Source organism: Bombyx mori, chromosome 15, assembly GCF_030269925.1.
Source record: "Bombyx mori chromosome 15, ASM3026992v2".
NCBI classification, from domain to species: domain Eukaryota; kingdom Metazoa; phylum Arthropoda; class Insecta; order Lepidoptera; family Bombycidae; genus Bombyx; species Bombyx mori.
In genome coordinates this window covers 7,788,958-7,807,379 of record NC_085121.1, presented here as the reverse complement: position 1 = coordinate 7,807,379, position 18,422 = coordinate 7,788,958, and the positions used below count along the sequence as shown (strand labels likewise).

At 36.7% G+C, this 18,422-nt stretch overlaps 1 protein-coding gene across 42 annotated transcripts in view; it reads right to left on the bottom strand.

Moving 5' to 3' along the window:
* Positions 1–601: 601 nt before the first annotated feature.
* The window catches only part of LOC101746299 (guanine nucleotide-releasing factor 2), a 43,897-nt gene continuing 26,076 nt past the window's right edge, over positions 602–18,422 (bottom strand). For 9 of the 42 annotated variants that reach the window (XM_021349613.3, XM_012692436.4, XM_012692426.4 and 6 more), the window contains 18 exons: positions 17,370–17,477; positions 16,999–17,109; positions 16,102–16,215; positions 15,208–15,308; positions 14,091–14,114; positions 12,278–12,383; positions 11,778–11,882; positions 11,606–11,702; positions 10,944–11,039; positions 10,305–10,412; positions 8,859–9,057; positions 8,505–8,516; positions 6,612–6,771; positions 6,156–6,297; positions 5,439–5,696; positions 4,729–4,982; positions 4,475–4,606; positions 602–3,749 (listed from right to left, as the gene is read on the bottom strand). In XM_021349613.3, the coding sequence (XP_021205288.2) occupies positions 3,605–3,749; positions 4,475–4,606; positions 4,729–4,982; positions 5,439–5,696; positions 6,156–6,297; positions 6,612–6,771; positions 8,505–8,516; positions 8,859–9,057; positions 10,305–10,412; positions 10,944–11,039; positions 11,606–11,702; positions 11,778–11,882; positions 12,278–12,383; positions 14,091–14,114; positions 15,208–15,308; positions 16,102–16,215; positions 16,999–17,109; positions 17,370–17,477 (2,272 nt within the window). In that variant the 3' untranslated portion in view covers positions 602–3,604. The remainder of the gene's footprint in view (positions 3,750–4,474; positions 4,607–4,728; positions 4,983–5,438; positions 5,697–6,155; positions 6,298–6,611; positions 6,772–8,504; positions 8,517–8,858; positions 9,058–10,304; positions 10,413–10,943; positions 11,040–11,605; positions 11,703–11,777; positions 11,883–12,277; positions 12,384–14,090; positions 14,115–15,207; positions 15,309–16,101; positions 16,216–16,998; positions 17,110–17,369; positions 17,478–18,422) is intronic. The other 33 variants (XM_062672498.1, XM_062672486.1, XM_062672488.1 and 30 more) reach the window with 20 other exon arrangements.

The window sequence follows — 18,422 nt, the reverse complement described above, 5'->3', positions numbered from 1 at the left end:
TGGTAAACATTTTTCATACTAATTACTATTTTCGGTTACGACTATTCACCCGTCGCCACATAATGTCTATCGTATTTTTGTGTTATCTTTCGTTATGAATCAGCGACTTTGTGTAGTTACGTATTTACACAAATGGTGTAAGTTATCTATTTTGTCGACATGTATACTCATTCCGTTTAGTAAGTATCATTCGTTTAAACAGAGAACACCGAAAAATATCGCTGCCAACATTACATTACAAATATGAGTCAATCTGCCAAAGAAAGAACAGATCGTATCTGGAAGAAAGCACTAGGCAGTGGTTTAGCTACACGTATCTTGGGCATAGCTAAGTATCAGTGAAGTCACGGTCAAAAGGACCCGTTTGCCTTCAAAGACAATAAAAAAGTTGATTTGAAATATTGCCAAATGTCACATTCGAATTAAGAACACTTTTGCCACGAATGCGGACAATACCTGCTCAGAGCCCGTATGAATGTGTGATTACCTCATGGTTAGTTTCTGGGCACAAACCTCAGGTAACTAGGAATTACAACTGTTATTAAAACATCACGCAAGTATAGAACTCGTTAACAAGATCCGTAGCTAATAAAACACAATGTGATGTAAATAACGTGCTATATTTAATTTACAAAATAATTACAAAAAAAAAAACTTGACACACCAATTAATATACTGTACATGCATGCAGTTTTGATTATATGGGTTGTACAAATCAATACCTTAGTGTAAATTAAATTATTATTTCACTAAAGATAACTAAAAATTAAATAAAAAAAATTATAAAAAAAAAAACAAAGTCTATTTCGGTACAGTAATTAATTCATCTCATACATTATGGCATTCATTAATCATAATACTGAATTTGCTAATACAATACAACAAAAGTATGTACCTACTGCTGCAGACTACTGATATTTTAAACTTTATTTTTAAATCGCAAAAACAGTTATTAATCAGAAACAAATTTATTTAAAGTCTTCGCTCCAGGTTCCCATAACATATTATAAAATGAATTTTCTTTGGAATTATTGGAAATAAGTCTTAAAAGTGCTGGACCATTCCTTCGATTCCTTTTCGTTGATGCGACTTGATGTCAATACATAATTTTATTGTTTACACAGTGGTCGCTTTCACAGCAGACCATAGAACGAATCATAAAATTGCAAAGAGCACCTCATATTTTAAAGCTTATTTAAACTAATCCTCACATTCCCGTGACATATAAACAAACGTCGCATCTTCGAAGTTCTCGAATTAGAAATGGCCTCACTTTTCGTCGTTCTAACATCCCACGTCAATATAAAGCTCGTACAAAAAGCGTAAAGCTACACCGACGTACTCACGTTGCCTTGTTTAGATGTAAATTTTATGCTTCTAGAGTTTTTTTTAAATAAATACAGGCATTAGTCACAAAACAAACTATATCGAATCCAACGGCGTCATAATCCAGCTAAATAAGAATGTCTCCTAATATAGATGTAAATTAAATTTGAATACATAATATAATAATAATTAATTTAGGCAGTCTTTAAAAATATTTCATTAATAATAATTCTATCAAACCGTTACACAATTTAATAATAATACACGCTAAATAAATTATAATACCAGACACAAAAAAAAAATGGTAACGTACCACGGTACCCTATAACGTAACTAACAATAAAAAATATTTATACGTATAAAATACAATATCAGCACGTATTTCAATAAAGCATTGTAAACAACTTCTAAACATTGGTCTAATTATTTATTGCACGGAACACACTCGTTCCCTTTCTGTGTCATCCATTAATGTGAGACGCTGCAATTTCTATCAAGCCCGTTTTACACGTAATATTGCTTGTATTGTTGATTACCGATAGTATATACAGCACGTGTACATACGTGTGAACTGTCTCACTGTAACACGTCGTTATTATAATGCCTGCTTCAGCGAGATAAAATGGGGTTTCGTTACGCTTAAACATAATAAATGTCTACATCTACAATAGAGGACGTCACAAGGTAGAAAGCGGCACGCTACTCGAGAATTACCACGAATTGTGCGGATTCTACCAACGATAAAATTATTGCTAATTCACTGAAGACTCGTTTGTCTTAAGGCAAATTAAACGGTGATTACACACTATTATTTTACCCTACGATAAACTTAATTATTTTATAACGTGATTTTACCTAAATTTGTGGCCGATTTTAATTACTGACAACATTATTCGAATATCAGATTTGCAACTAAAGCTTTGCCAACTCAAAATTTGCTTTAGAGCGAACAATGAAGAATACTACAAAAGAGTATAGATCTCAAAAGTATTACGTAATGTAAAACGCTTGCTTCCTTGTAGGCAGCAATCCATAGGAAAAATATAGATCTTGAATATCAAAAATAAAATGACATAAAAATTTATGTTTCAATAATTCCTACTTAAGATTTTACATAAAACGTTACGCAAACCGGATTTTGTTTCAATTAATTCTTCATAGCACGCTGTTGTTTGCTGTCATGCGGTTCCGATCTGAGCACTACAACAAGCTACTTCAATTCAGAGCACTACATTACCATAAATTTTTTTTAAACATTTTCTACTTTATTAATTTTCAGAAGGAATACATTTTCAGTAACTCTCTCCAAAATATTACACGTACATCCAAAAATTATTTTAATCTCACTTTTTGTGTACCATGAAAACGTATCTCACACCTTCATAGTACCAGTAAATCTATAAATATTTCCACCTTACTTGAAATGGGACTAGACTTCTGGAATTTTGCATTTGGCACACACTTCGTATGATATGTAATTGATAAGTAGCAAAATATAGTTGGTATTTGAAGCCAGTTTTTTTAACAAATTTCCGATTTATTGCTGAATTTTCCGTATCACCTGAGTCAGTTACGAGAGCGTGTTATGTAGTAGATGATCGAGTATAAAACTTCTATTTTAAGTGAAAAGAGTCCCATTTAACACTTTACTTAAAATTATTACTCGCGAAAGTTAGTATATTAAAAACGACATTAAAGTGACGAAAAAAGCGAATGAGTATACGCTCAAAATGCTTAACAATCGATTAAGTAACTACACTCCGAACAATAGTGGACCTACCAAAACTACCGAGTTAATTCAATTCTAATTCGATGTATCGAGAAGTTCACTTGAATCTTGCTTACGTTATGACATCAATAGCTAAATACGTGTAGTACGGGGATCAAAACCTAAGCACTCGAGACTCGTTTAATAAATACGCTACGCAAGTCACACGCTGATATGTAGACAGTAACTCGATTTAAAATATCGATTCAAAACATAACACCGGTACGTACTACACACGGAAAGCTTTCGATTCTTAAGCAATTTTAATTCATTTTCTTTACAGGCACACGCACGCAGAACTAACTTTCGAAATGATCACAGTCGAAACGGCTCAACTATCGATAAACACTAATATTAATTAGGCCATTTTAGGACAGATTATCTAACTTACGAAACTCGATGTACTCACTTTTAAATTGGATAGATTCGTTTCATTTCTTTGGATATATTATATCAGAAGAACATAAATAGAGTTTTCTACGTCGTTCGTAAACGATGATAAGGTAGGGTTCAAATGGCGGAGGTCGGCTTAGTCTTCCCGCCGCGCGGCTTGATGCTCTCGGAGACCTGCCACATCGCCTCCTCGCTCAGCACGTCGTCGAAATCATTGAACATGGCTTGGATGCGCTCGTTCTTCTTGAACTTGTACTGCCTGCTGTCGAATTTGTATAAGTTCATTAGTATCAATTTAAAGTTAAGATTACATGTTAAAGATTAACTATCTCAAACGCGCATTGGTTTGTAAGAAAAAGTGAGATTCACGAATATTTACAAATGCCGACTGTTAGAGAGGAAGTCGACAAGAACAGCAAGAGATACAAAGAAAGACTAAAGGAGCACTCAAATGAATTGGCAAGGTGCTTGTTAGACACAACTGGAGATGTGAAACGTTTAAAAAGATGGCAAATTTTAAACTTAGACCGAAGAAATTAAATTTACTACTGTAATTAATGACATTTAATGTAATGTCACCCACAACTCGAACCCCTTGGAACACATCTGATTATGTCTATATAAAAAAAAGGATTAAATATACATGTTAGGTTGGGTTGACGTCTCGGGAAATTGTAACGCTGAATATATTTCTTGTAATTTCAGACATTTTAAATTGTGATCTAGAATATTTTACAAATATTTTCTGCATTGCGCGTAGTGTTTTATGACGATTTGAAAACATTGAATGACTATTAACAGATCCGTAATATTTTAAACATCGTTTCAAAAACAATATTTGACTCCAATTGTTAGTGAATTTTACAGTACCGTGTGAAATTACATTGTATTTCACATTTGCATAAAACTGAGGACGTCGTTCGCTATAGGTGTTTTTTAACGTAATTTTATTATATTATGAATATTATTTAATTTCAAAATACGCACTCTTTGTGGAATCTCTTCATATTCTCCATGATGTGATACTGCTGCCACCTCTTCGTGAAATTAATACTTCCATCCGATAACAGATCTTGATTTCCAATATGGACAAAAGTTAAATCTTGCAAGACGAGACCGCTGTAAAAAAATATAAAATTTATTAAACTTTATATAACTGTATTATTTTTGATTTTTATTACTTTTATGATTAATCAATATTACTATAAGTCTATTAAGTATGTACGTTATGTTTAACTCACATGTACGGTATACACGGCGGCTGCGTCTCGGCTAAAGCTTGCCTGTAGGTGCGGAAAGACGACGAGGAGTCTATGATGGTGCAGTAGTCGTGCAGAGTGTCGACGATGTATCGAGGCCAACCGAGACGTCGCACCGGCGGAGAGTCCAAAGCGGACACCAGAGCCAGGTACGAATTGAAATTGTTCATCTTGCGTAACGCCTTCATCACTTTCAGGAATTTACTGGCGTATTTCTCACGTTCTATTGCCTTTTCCTGGAAATAAATTTGTTATACATACATTAGAAGCCTCGCTTTTGCATTAGAACTTAAAAGTCCCATCTAGTCGTGAAGTGATTGCCAAAGCTCATGATCATTTAGACTTTTGAGTAGAACAGACGGTTTCATCGCCATAGTGGTATCTATTTATGTAAGTTCTCAATACACACACCACCAGTAATTACATCAGTTACATCATCAGTTCATCAATAGTCTTTTGTGAAAACGCGTTTGATACATATTGAACAAATTGACGCCAACGCCAACACTCGACACAAGCGGTTTCTCTTTTCAGCCACAAACACTTCAACCATAAGTTTTCCCCATAGATTTTCTAGTATCTCATTGAAAGCGGTTTTTTATCCGGTTGTCCTACGGATTTTTGCCCACATCATTTATCCACCTGATTGAAAACATAATCACGCGACCATAGAACAAGGAAACAATTCTTACCTGTTCCAAGATCCTCGACCGCGCCCAATAACTCATCTTGTTGAAGTGTTCCGTGAATCGGGTGAGATTGGGTGAGCTCTCTTCGGACTGCTCGCGAGGCCACGACAGCACCTCGGCCGTGGTGATGCGGATAAACAACGCCGCGTCCAAGAGCGTCATCTGTTCGGCTATTTCCGTGGCTTTGAAATCCAACAACGTATCGCGACGAAGCGACACTGTTCCGTAGCACGGCGTGTCGTATTCGTATCTATTGTTTGTCTGAAATACAAAAGAAAACTGTTTACCGTCTCAGTAAGATGATAGAAGATATGCTTTAATATAAAAATTTGGCTCTTTTACTAACAGCCTCAACTCGGTGATCGTTTGTATAATATTTATCTATATACATATATAAAAAAGAATTGCTGTTCATTAGTCTCGCTAAAACTCGAGAACGGTTGGAACGATTTGACTAATTTTGGTCTTGAATTATTTGTGGAAGTCCAGAGAAGGTTTAAAAGGTAGATAAATATGAAAATGCTCGGAATTAAATAAAAATAACAATTTTGTTTTTCCTTTGATGGGTCCCCCGTCGGACGGATTCCTTTTGTTTGTTTCAAGTTTATTCTATACAAAAGTTTAGGTCTTTTATTTATCGATTGAGGCACTGCGAAGTCTGCCGGGTCAACTAGTTTTTAAATAAAATTTAAAATGAAGCAACGATTTTTAATAACTCACTTGTTGGAAATGCAACTGTTTCTGTTTATCGACTAGAATTTGTCTCAGCGCTTTCGCTATTGCGAGCTCTTCGGCTTCGTAAATCAACCAGTAGATGAACTCCATTATCTCTTGCATTAACGGGTAATCCAAATCTAGCATCCTAAAATTTATGAATCGTTTAAAACGAAATGAGATCAAACGTCAATAGACATTTATTTATTATCGCTCTACAATTGTACTGCAGTGTATATGTATCAAACGATGCAACCACCACCGTGTTCAAATCCCGCACTTACCACTTCGACAGATATGAGTATGAGCTCCCGTACACAGTTAACACAAGATGAGGTTTGAAATTGTTCACCCATCTAAGAAATAATAGTACATTGTGCACCAAGGGAGAAAAGTTGGACATTTCACATGACAAAAAAAGTATGGTTTTGATATCGTGGTGAAGCGTGTGTATGTACTAACGTGAGGTCGGCGACGACCCTGGTGAGCAGGCTGAGCGTGGAGCGCAGGTCGTGGGGGCGCGCCCGCAGGTGGTGCGCGCGCCGCACGAGCCGCGCCACCAGCCCGCTCGGCGACACCCACGTGCGGTACGTCGCCAGGAACGCTTCCTGGTACGCGAAGTCTGCACACACACAACTCTCATTCTCGCTGTTCGTGACCGCGCGCCTTACGGACTCTAGAAGCGGGGTTCCTTAAACTACCGAGCCAGCTTATCCGATTATGAATAGCAGTATCTATATAAGCAAAAACTTTATACCACTTTTTACGAAAATTGCGCTGACGGAGGAGTGTGAAATTTTCCACACTTATAGTTTATATAAAGAAGGAGTGCAGAATGCTGATATTTTTTTTTAATTATGCATGAAAAATACATTAAATCAATAAAAAAACATGACTTTTTTTTTCTAGAGCTAAGAGACTATTTCAGCATAAGCTTAACTAGTAGGTGAGCTCACCGGGCTCAAACCTGATGACGTTGCTAACACGAACCTAGCAAGCCGACCTAGCAAGAGCCGTGCTTCGCAGAATCTACCACCGGATCGGAAACGCGACCCACTGAGAAGATCCGACGAGAAACTCAGTGAGCTGTGTCTGAGGGTTAATTTACTTGTCGAGACCTTCATCGCGAGCGACGGGTTAGGCGAGAACGATGACCGGAAACATGACACAAACGCGATTATATATATATATACCTACTCTTTTATTTATTGTTAAAGTAGTCAAATTGGGAATAGATTAATATTATTTGCCTATGGTGTAGCCTTGGCGGAGTCTATGATTATAGAGGTACAGTCTTTGACAAGAGACCCTTAATAATGTTTATTTAAACTCATAATTTTAATTATAGTCGAATTTCAATCGCTGGGCCGACCGACCACTAGTTTCTTTAAATATTTCCATGATTTCCGCGACGTTTCGATTCTAAAATAGTGATTCGTTACAGCAAATAGATTAAGGAACCCTGCCCTAAGCGTTTCCTCCTCGTGCGCGCCCACTTCTTCGTTTAAAAAAAAAAACGCTCTCGTTGTGCCGAGGTAAGCGGTCAAAGTCATAGCTGTGATTTCATTGAAGTATTAGTTTTAAAATAGAAGCTGTGTGATGCTCGTGCCATGCTGAAGCTGAAACTCGGGTGCCGTTTGCATTACATAACAACAACTACGAGAACGTCGTTTTAGTTCTAAGCCATTGTATTATCGATCGTGAACAAATCGCCTTTTCGCATTAAAAGTGTACAATTTCCAAAAATATTCGTTTTATTGCTTAGTTGGGTGGACGAGCTCACAGTCCACCTGGTGTTAAGTGGTTACTGGAGCCCATATACATCCACAACGTAAATGCGCCACCCACCTTGAGATATAAGTTCTAAGGTCTCAAGTATAGTTACAACGGCGGCCCCACCCTTCAAACCGAAACGCATTACTGCTTCACAGCAGAAATAGGTGGTGGTACCCCACCAGCGCGGAGAGGTCCTACCACCAGTAAATTCGAGTTAATATGGATAAACATTTAGTATCACCAGTATTTTTCTCATAAATCATGTCAAAGGCGCGTTTTGTGTTTTTTTTTAGTTTAACTATGTTTTGACTAGTATTAACAAAATTAATACATAATTTTATCTTATTTTAAAAGACAGATTAATGTAACTGGTAAAAAATAAGAAATATGATTAATATTAAAAAGATTACATGTTAAACCTTTAAAACACTCTCGTGTAAAATTAGTAAGTTTTGAGATTATACAGTCTTAATGCGAGAAAACTAAATCTAAACAAACAGCATTTTAAAGCTTAAATTTAGAAATTCACAAAACCAGCAAATTCTTCAGCCCAATATTATTAATTGATTCATCACTTACACTCGTCCGTCTCTGAAAGTGAAAGCATGACAGTTCAGAGGTTAGAAGCTATATTATTTTAGAAATTGATTATTTAGAAAATAAAATATTATATTTTTAATTATAAATAAAGATAGACAGTGATATTATTGATAATATTATGGTTTGAAAGTTCATTGGAACCGGTTACTATAAATATTATATTTCATCCATAATTAAATGAAAATCGTATTAAAAGACCAAGTATAATATGAATTTACGAATCCAATGCGTTCATGCCTTAATGCCATCCCATGGTTTATTTAATTTACCGATGAATATTGAAAGAAACTCTCATACAATCCTTGTCCACAATGAGACGAAATGGAAACTAACCTTTGGTTCCTTTAGTCGCGAGCACTATGAGAGCGTCAGGGTGACCTCCGCGTATTTCGGGTCCATCCTTGTTGGAACCTTTCAGTACGAGCCACTTGTTGATGTCGGTCTGCAGCACGATGTCGTCGGGGTCAGGTGGGGTCGGTGTTGCGGGCTTTTCTTTTTCGACAGGGGATGGCTCTACAACTTCTTCACTTTTCTGAAATTTTTTTTATTGAATAATTCCTATTCTTTTTTTTCCTACCCTAACCGATGGTCTAGAGAGACCATATCAGCGTAACCTTAACTAGTAGGTGAGCTCACGGGGCTCAAACCTGACGATGTTGCTAACACGAACCCTAGCAAGAGCCGTGCTTCGCAGGATCTACCACCGGATCGGAAACGCGACCCACTGAGAAGATCCGGCGAGAAACTCAGTGGGCTGTGTCTGTGGGTTAATTTACTTGCCGAGCCCTTCATCGCAAGCGACGGGTTCGACGAGGACGATGACCGGCTTTTTATACTGGCTTCATCCGCGGCGCTTAAACGTTAACAGTATAACCACATACATGCAGACGGTATTCAGACATGGGGACTATTGCATAAAGGGGGAGTGACACAAAATAACCTGAAGCTCGGGCAAACTTGGTCCCAGTCTTGCGAGAAATGTAAGTGCATTTTAAGTTACTACTACTTCTCTATCCTTGCAACCTCGAGTCCTTTTTCAAGAGTAATTTTCAATAACCTACTAACCCTTTGATTGAACTTTATTTTCAATAATATAACGAATAGCTTGTTTAAGTCCAATTTGTCTCTGTATTGCAGTGAGGTTGGATATATATGCATCCTCCTCCCCCTACCTACATCGTTCTCCTCATTACTGAGGGTCGTGACTCCCCCGCTGCATCAACCTTTCAACCATATATGCATACCACACTAGCAAGTAGTGGATAGATGTGCTCTTACGGATTATTTGGGATAGGGAACCCATAACTAAAAATGACAGCGAATTAACCAGTACCACTAGTTCCCATCTTTATTCGTCAATCCGACAGCTACTTTTCCGGAGGAGAGTCAGATAATCATGAAATGTCAAATCGACAAACATTTTTTTTATTGCTTAGATGGGTGGACGAGCTTACAGCCCACCTGGTGTGGTTACCGGAGTCCATAGACATCTACAACGTAAATGCGCCACCCACCTTGAGATATAAGTTCCAAGGTCTCAAGTATAGTTACAACGGCTGCCCCACCCTTCAAGCCGAAATGCATTACTGCTTCACGGCAGAAATAGGTGGGGCGGTGGTACCTACCTGTGCAGAATCACAAGAGGTCCTACCGCCAGTAATATGAGTAAGCCAGTACCGGTATACATGAACATTGTTGGTTACAATATGTGTGTGTACGACCCCGCTTAGTCGATTAATAGCGTAAAGAAGCAATAAATGAATGTTACATGAGCCTTACCTGTGACGGAGCAGGAGACGGCGCCGACGTCTCCAAGAGATTCTCAAACTCATATTCCAGTGGGAATTTACCAGGCGTTGTGATGTTAATAAATGATTCATCGGACTGCTAGAATGAATTATTGTGGGTGTTATTCAAGTATTAGTGTATGTTTTTTTTTATTGACCTTGTAGGCAGACGAGCATACAGCCACCTGATGGTGAATGGTTACCGTCGCTCATGGACATTAGCAACGCCATGGGCACAGCTAAGCCGCTGCCTACCAATAAGTACTGTCCCCAAACCTCATTTTATGAAAGGGTATGGTCATTATTTTATCTGCCTTAAAGGTAAATAAACGTATCTTATAAGGCAAATATGTTGAACTATTCAAATTATAGGCCTCTTTCCCCTCCTTTAACAATTAATACTAAATTATAATTAGGAATGTACTAGATTTTGGGTGTTTACATGTCATTTGTAACAAAGTTAGTCATTCAATTAATGTATGTACGTACTAAAACTATCATTATTTTAAGCTCAAGATTAGGTACGACTGTAGCAATTTTTATGATATTCATATTATTTGTAATTTTAGTAAATTATGGAATCAATTAAATTATTAATTTAAGGCAACAAAAACGGTCAACTAATACTCACAATATTATTTAAATGACTTTCATCTGCCGAACTATTGTGGGAGGATGGTCGCGGCGACGGCGGAGGCAATAATTCGTTGCTCGAATTCATTTGAACCTGTTTTACACAAACAAATATTACATTATCACATATTACATTGAATATGTATGTGAAATATCAACCTCCATTACTGTTGTTATTATTTTATTGCTGATAGGCAAATGAGCTGTTTCTCTATATTCAGTGGCTTCTATGACCGTATACATTATCTGGTACCTGAAGATTTAAGACATGAAGTATAAAATTTATTGAATGACAGATGTCAAACGAGATGCGAGTTGACAATGCCCCTACTACCACTGCTTCAATATACTATAGGACTTTGAAGTGATCCCACTATACATAGGCTTCACTAATAAATTGCCACAGTATCTAGTAAATGCTAAAGCTTTTTTCGAGGCGACTTTTTTTTCTACTTAAGCTGATAGCCTTGAGAGGCTATTTCAGCGTAACCTTAATTAGTAGGTGAGCTCACGGGGCTCAAACCTGACGATGTTGCTAACACGAACCCTAGCAAGAGCCGTGCTTCGCAGAATCTACCACCGGATCGGAAACGCGACCCACTGAGAAGATCCGGCGAGAGTCGACTGTTTGTTCTAATTTCAATAGAGGTTTGTGATTACCTGTTTTTTATTCATCTTGGGCGGCAAAGCCGGTGGCGGTTCTAGAGGTAAAGGACTGGTGCCGCTCGATGTTAAGCTGACACTGTCGTCAGACCCACTGGAAACGTACGGACAAATGTAAGTTATACTGCGACGCATTATTCATAGACAAACTCGATTGTGACGGACATACCTCAAGGGCGGATTCCCAAAGTGTTGTACTGTAAACGATTGAGCTATAGACCTTTGAACTTGTTGTCTCTGAACGCTAATCACACCTGCACTTGTGTGTTGAGAACTGAAAATAAACATAAAAGTATTAGGCTATTTGTTTTTGTTTGATATTAATTCAACTTACCTATCTCTTTATCTATACATATAAAAATGAATTGCTGTTCGTTAGTCTCGCGAAAACTCGAGAACGGCTGGACCGATTTGGCTAATTTTGGTCTTGAATTATTTGTGGAAGTCCAGAGAAGGTTTAAAAGGGTAGATAAATATATGAAAATGCTCGGAGTTAAATAAAAATAACAATTTTGTTTTCCCTTTGATGTATCCCCCGTCGGACGGATTCCTTTTGTTTGTTTTAAGTTTATTTTATACAAAAGTATAGGTTTTTTATTAATCGATTGAGGCACTACGAAGTCTACCGGGTCAGCTGGTTTGTTAAAAAATGAGAAAAAAAACACTAACCTGGCCAAATTGTACGTGTGTATGGAATGTCGGAACATATCGGGCGGTGCGGCCGCGTTGTTCGGCGGGTGACTACAGTTACCGAACATTTCCATGTACGCCATTACTGCACAAACACAAATTTCTGGTTAAACGATATAAAGACGCATCAAGTGTTACAAAATTCACGTGATTTTTAAAATAACTAAAAAAATATACATTTATTTATTATAATAGAATTTATTAAAATTTTCACTCAACAAGCTAGAGCTTTGTTTTTATTTATTTATTTAATGCTTTCAATAACTTCAAGTGAATTTTGTACACTACTAACATTATGATTTAATGAAAAGTAATCACGCTATGGTTGTTGTGAACATGGAATACGTGCGTTGTATGTACAATGAGCCGCCAAATGAACACCGAACAAAGCAAGGACGCATTATAATGAAGCACTAAGTAAGTTCATAAGTGATAATTAGCTACGTCGCGTATATTCGACAATACGCTATTTCAAGCTGCGATATACCAATTAGCGGGAATAAATACATTTCTACGTTTAAAGCAAGGCAGGCTTATCGTGATAAATGCGAAGATTGTTCATCAATTTATTTTTAAGAGAAATCTCTTTGCGGTAAAAATAAAATTTAGGCGTCGGTTATTTAACTCCTAACATTTTGAAACATAAATTTTAAATCTTAGATAATTGAGATTATCCTAAACTTCAACGCCAAAGCAATTCCATTATACATACTTTACAGAATATATATGTGTTGTTTAGTACTTTGTCCAGAAAAATAATAGTGCGATGTTCAAGAATTTACTAACACAATGAAGGTGAACTGTAAAATTTTCTACCAATACCACAATTATATTTAATTATCTAGTTTCTCTAAAACGTTCCGAAAACGAAGACAAAAATTAGTACTACTTATTGCGTACACAATTAAAAAAACATGATCTAAACACATTTTTATACGCAATGTATCACATCCAAAAATCAGCAGACGCGCAATAGTCAGGGTTTATGTCGTTGACCCCTGTCTATAGATTAGTTTGTGGATGCACGAAAAATTAATAACAAAACTATTACATATTGCTTTGCTTAGTATATTAGAACTGTTTCGGCTTACGTAAACGCATTTCGAAACATTTTCCTAATATGAGAGCCCTTCCTTTTCATTATGTATTATACTCAAGGCTTCGTATTGAACACTTTTTATATGAATAAAATTATGAATCAAGAGTATTTCATAACAATTTATTTACATTTTTTTTTTTTGTTAGTGACAATGTAATGATGCAAAACGAAATATATTAGACAAAATTGGTAGCGTTTAGGAGACCTCTTGATGGTTATCATGAGGGATCAACTTCAAAACAAAGATTGCTTCAAGCACACTTAAATTATATATAAACTCCAATGTCATTCAATGGAGTGGATCTCTAGTTTAAAAAAAAACACAAAACACGACATCAGGATTAATTATGTTTTCGTATTATTTAAAGGTCCACATAGTGTTTAAATCAATCAAATCAAATCATTTTTTTTTTATTCAACATAAATAAAAGTACACACTTGTTGAACGTCAAAAAGAACTACCGCTCATTCACAAAACTAGCCTCCGTCCGGCGAAGAACTGGCAAGAAACTCAGCGGGCATGTCTTTTTTTTTTAAATATTAGTTTTTTTTTTTAATATTCGTTCGTTTGTTCGTTGTAGTCATAAAAAAAGAAATTGAATAGAGTTTTATGATCGACGAAACATAATTGATTCCCATCGTGTTTTGCACCAGAGCCATCGTGTAGCGCGTTTCATGCATAGATCCACTCACCGCTGTAGGCGACGCTTTGGAACACTGCGGCGCCGCACCGACAAAGACAAACATGCCGTTATAGCCCCAACATACAATATATATAACATTTACATTCAAGAAGTACCCTCCGAGGACAGACATTCCCATTCAATGACACAATCGCAGACGTTATTACATTCCAGAGTGCAGTGAGCGCGTGAGGATGAACTGACAGCCAGTAACGACGGACCATACTGACACATCGAGAGCAGACCCATGCAAGTAGTGAAAATTTGAGGGTAGTTTCATAATTTACATACTATAATTTTATTGTTTTTTTATTTAAAACGCAAAGTCGACATCATAAAAATTGATATGTTTGATTCAAGAAATGAAAAAATTACTATTGGTATTTATTTGTTAATTGTAATGATTTTGAAATTTCGCTAAGTACCAAAAAAGGAGATTGCATTTAATTAGTTTCAAAAATCCAGAAACAATTATTTTTCTCCAACAAATTTTATACTCTGATTCCCAATAGATTATGAAGTTATTTCTAAACGTACATAATCACAATGTACCGTTCATAAGCATTAATTCTTCATAATTCAAAGTATTAACAATATCTTGTAAAAATATGCAATTTTCAAAACTAATTTTTTTTTTTCATTTTATGTTTAGTGTTATGTCATCAAACAAGTACGTATTACGTGATGTTATCATGGTTTGATATATATTTCCTTCAGGATAGTAAAACAATTGAATATTAAAATTCTTACACATTTTAAATAACTTTTCTTTAATGCGTATTATAATCTGTATTTTCTATGTTATCTATAGAAAATATAAACATTGTACACCAAAATAAAATTATTTATCCTGTTGAAATACACAAGAACTTTACCTCGGTATGAAACAAATAACTATAGACATACATACACATAAAGATACCAAATTTCTAGTTCACATGGTTACACAAACTATTTCGATAACTGTCATACGGAATTTCATAGATCAGTTATAACAAATAATTTATAAATAAAATCTGATATTCAATTCGGCGATTTCTTGCAACACTTGTTAATCTAACTACTATTGAATATATGAAAATGCCTACAGATACTTTTTATGTAATAAAAAATATCGATATACTCACTGTGTTTTTTCTTTAGCGGCAATGGTGGGGGCCTCGGTGGATGGTGATCAGCTAATGTGTGCGGTCTGGCATCGCCGTGCAGAGAACATACTGGGTTCGATCTAAACACATATTATTATTAACACTTTTTAGCTCAAACAATTTTCATTCAACAATTTTTTTTTTATTAAATTCGACTTGTAAACAAAAATATATATTTAAAACAACGGAAAAATGTGGGACGTATTGCGGCATCACAACATTGTGTAAATCTAAAAATGATCTCGCTTAGCGGATCAGACGAGCAATTAACTCAGCCAAGCGTCACGCCTAAACGACAAGTTACTTAATGCAACCTTTGCAGAATTACAATTCGTTGGCCAACAACGAGCACTTTATTTTACTCTCACTTTTACCTCAATAAAACTCAGAAGTCATTTTAAAATTTGTTTGATTTTCTCCAGCTTTAGCAATATTTGCACTTTAGCGAATGCCATACGAATGTTATAACATTACAGACGAGTTTACCAAACGTGAGCTACATGATATCGAGGGGTGAAATGCTATTTGGTTTAAGCGACATTTCGGTTGATATACGCGACATTTATCATTGTAATTAAAGGTTTGTTTTTTTGGTATTAGTATCAACGATTAGATGTTTTTAACTGAACTTCAATTACGTTTACTCCATTCAAATAGCTGAAGTTTTTTTTTGTTATGGTTTTTTTCCAAATTTTGTACTTTAAATGGCTCTCCTGCAGTCGTTAGAATATCGCTTAAACCAAATAGCCTTTTACCCTTCGATATGTACATGGTTTAAAAAATAATAGGACTGCACCTGTCCAGCTACATGAACGATTATTATTTTACATATATTTGTAATTATAATAAAGAAAAAAACGAATAAATATATACCTGATTTCGACATTCGGGAAGTGTTGCTGTACGTCGGCTCGAATGTTGCGCCTCGTCTTGGCGGGCAGCTCCGGTGGAGTCTCGCTCTCGTCTGAAGTAATGCTCGCCAGTCTGCTGGAAGCATTGCGAAGAACATTAATTGCCTAATACGTTACGAAGTCGAACTTCGAATACGAAGTCGATTTACTGGTGTGACAGCTGTCGTTCTGTTCGTTAACACTAAACATACCATAGCGGGTCAAATGACCCATTTTGAACTTTTGTATTGAAAATGCACGTATCATCTTGTTGCTTTTGCGCACTTCATGACTTTTTCTTACCAATTAATCTACTGGTATTATATTATTTCTTTTTGTTTTGTTTTGTTTGTTTTTAGTATTACTTGTCATATTATACCGTTATCTACCCGCTATGGTAGAAAAAGGGAACCAGTAAGTGTTGGTATGATTAGTGTTAATTATTGTGACTTTTAACTTGGCCATAAATTCGAAACATATTATTGCATTTTTACAAAACCACTCAATCATTGTTGAACACCTTTTTTGCACCTATTGTGGTTTATATTAAATTGACTGTTTCATGCTTTTGAGTCATTTACAACGTCAAATTAGCCACTCTGAAGAATCACAGTCGGCACAAAATTCTGACAAATAAATGGATGAAAATTTATGTTAATCAAAGATTACAACAATTGTGAATTAAGTTGGTTTAAAAAAAATGTTAAAATTGATAAAAAAAGGAACGAAAACAATTATTGTCTTAGCTCAAAAACCTATTTTAACTGAACTTTTATAATGGAACACGATATTCAGAAAATACATTCAATTCTAATTAAAATAGGTTATCTGAGCGAACCGTTTACAGTGTGAAGGTAACGATGAGGGTGTGGACACTCACTGCGAGGAATGGTGCGTGATACATTGGTTCATGTTTGTTACATTCATGCGGCTCTCAAAACTTTGCACTGTGCACCTCATTTCGCTCACACAGTCTGTACTGTTAAAAGTACTGCAAAAACAATAACAACAAGCTTAACAGAGATATTTCAGTTCAGACCAATCCTCCTAAACGCCATAATAAGTTAGTCTTTCCATTTCATAAATACTAACTCAAAGTCTGTCTGAAATATCTCTGTGGAGAAACACAAAACAATACAAAATGTAAAACGAACAAAACATTAGGTATAAGAAAGATTTATTGTGCAATTAATTTATGAAATGTAATTAAACACAATGATAATCGATCGACAAATGCACGAAAACACGTACCTATCCGTATGGCTGGAGTAATGATGCGAAGAGAATGAAGACGTGAAACTGTGCTCTGTTGATATCTCAGCGTGTCCCACAGAAACGAATCCAGACTCGTTTGAGAAACTGTTCATATCAATTTTTCATTGTAGAAACACAAATTAACGTTTAAATCGAGTTATATTTGCTTGAACGATCGAGCCAACACCAGTATTATAATTATACTAGCCGTAGGTAGGTACCCACCCGCCCGCTTCGCTGGGCATTTAAAATTAACATTATGTATTAAACACTGCCACGCCTGGGAAGACGGCAGGACACACTCCGGCGAGGTGGGCAACAATCGGCCGGAGCGTTAGGGACTATTGGGAGAGAAACCGGCGAACTATACGGGCATTGTCGAGCAAGACTGCTTTTTGCATTTGGGCCACCACCGACTTTTTGTTGAGACCAAGCCTCTCGAGATGTTTTGAGAGGCTTTTAGGGACCAAACCATTCACCGACACAACTACCGGGATTATTTCTGTAGATACCACCCTCCACATGTCGGTCACCTCGTGCGCCAGGTCCAAATATTTGGTCTTTTTATCTGCCTCGGCCCGCACGAGGTTCTCGTCGTAGGGGATGGTGATATCCACCAGAAATACCCGAGACTCCGTCCGGTCCATCAGCACGATATCAGGCTTATTCGCAAGAATAGTCCTGTCCGTAATGATGGGCCGGTCCCAGTAGAGCTTGGCACGGTCGTTTTCGAGTACAGCGTCCGGCTGGTACTTATAATACGGTAGCCTCTGTTCGATGAGGCCATACTTAAGGGCGAGCTCTTGGTGGAGGATTCTGGCTGCTTGGTTATGTCTGTGCAAGTACTCAGTGTTAGCAAGCATAGAACAACCAGAGGTGACATGTCTGAGGGATTCACCCGGTCGGCGGCATAATCGACAGATGTCAGCTGTCCCATCCCTCAGAATGTGCTTCCTATAGTTGTTCGTCCTGATAACCTGATCCTGTATTGCACAGACAAAACCCTCGGTTTCCCCAAAGAGGTCACCGAATCGCAGCCAGTGCACGGAG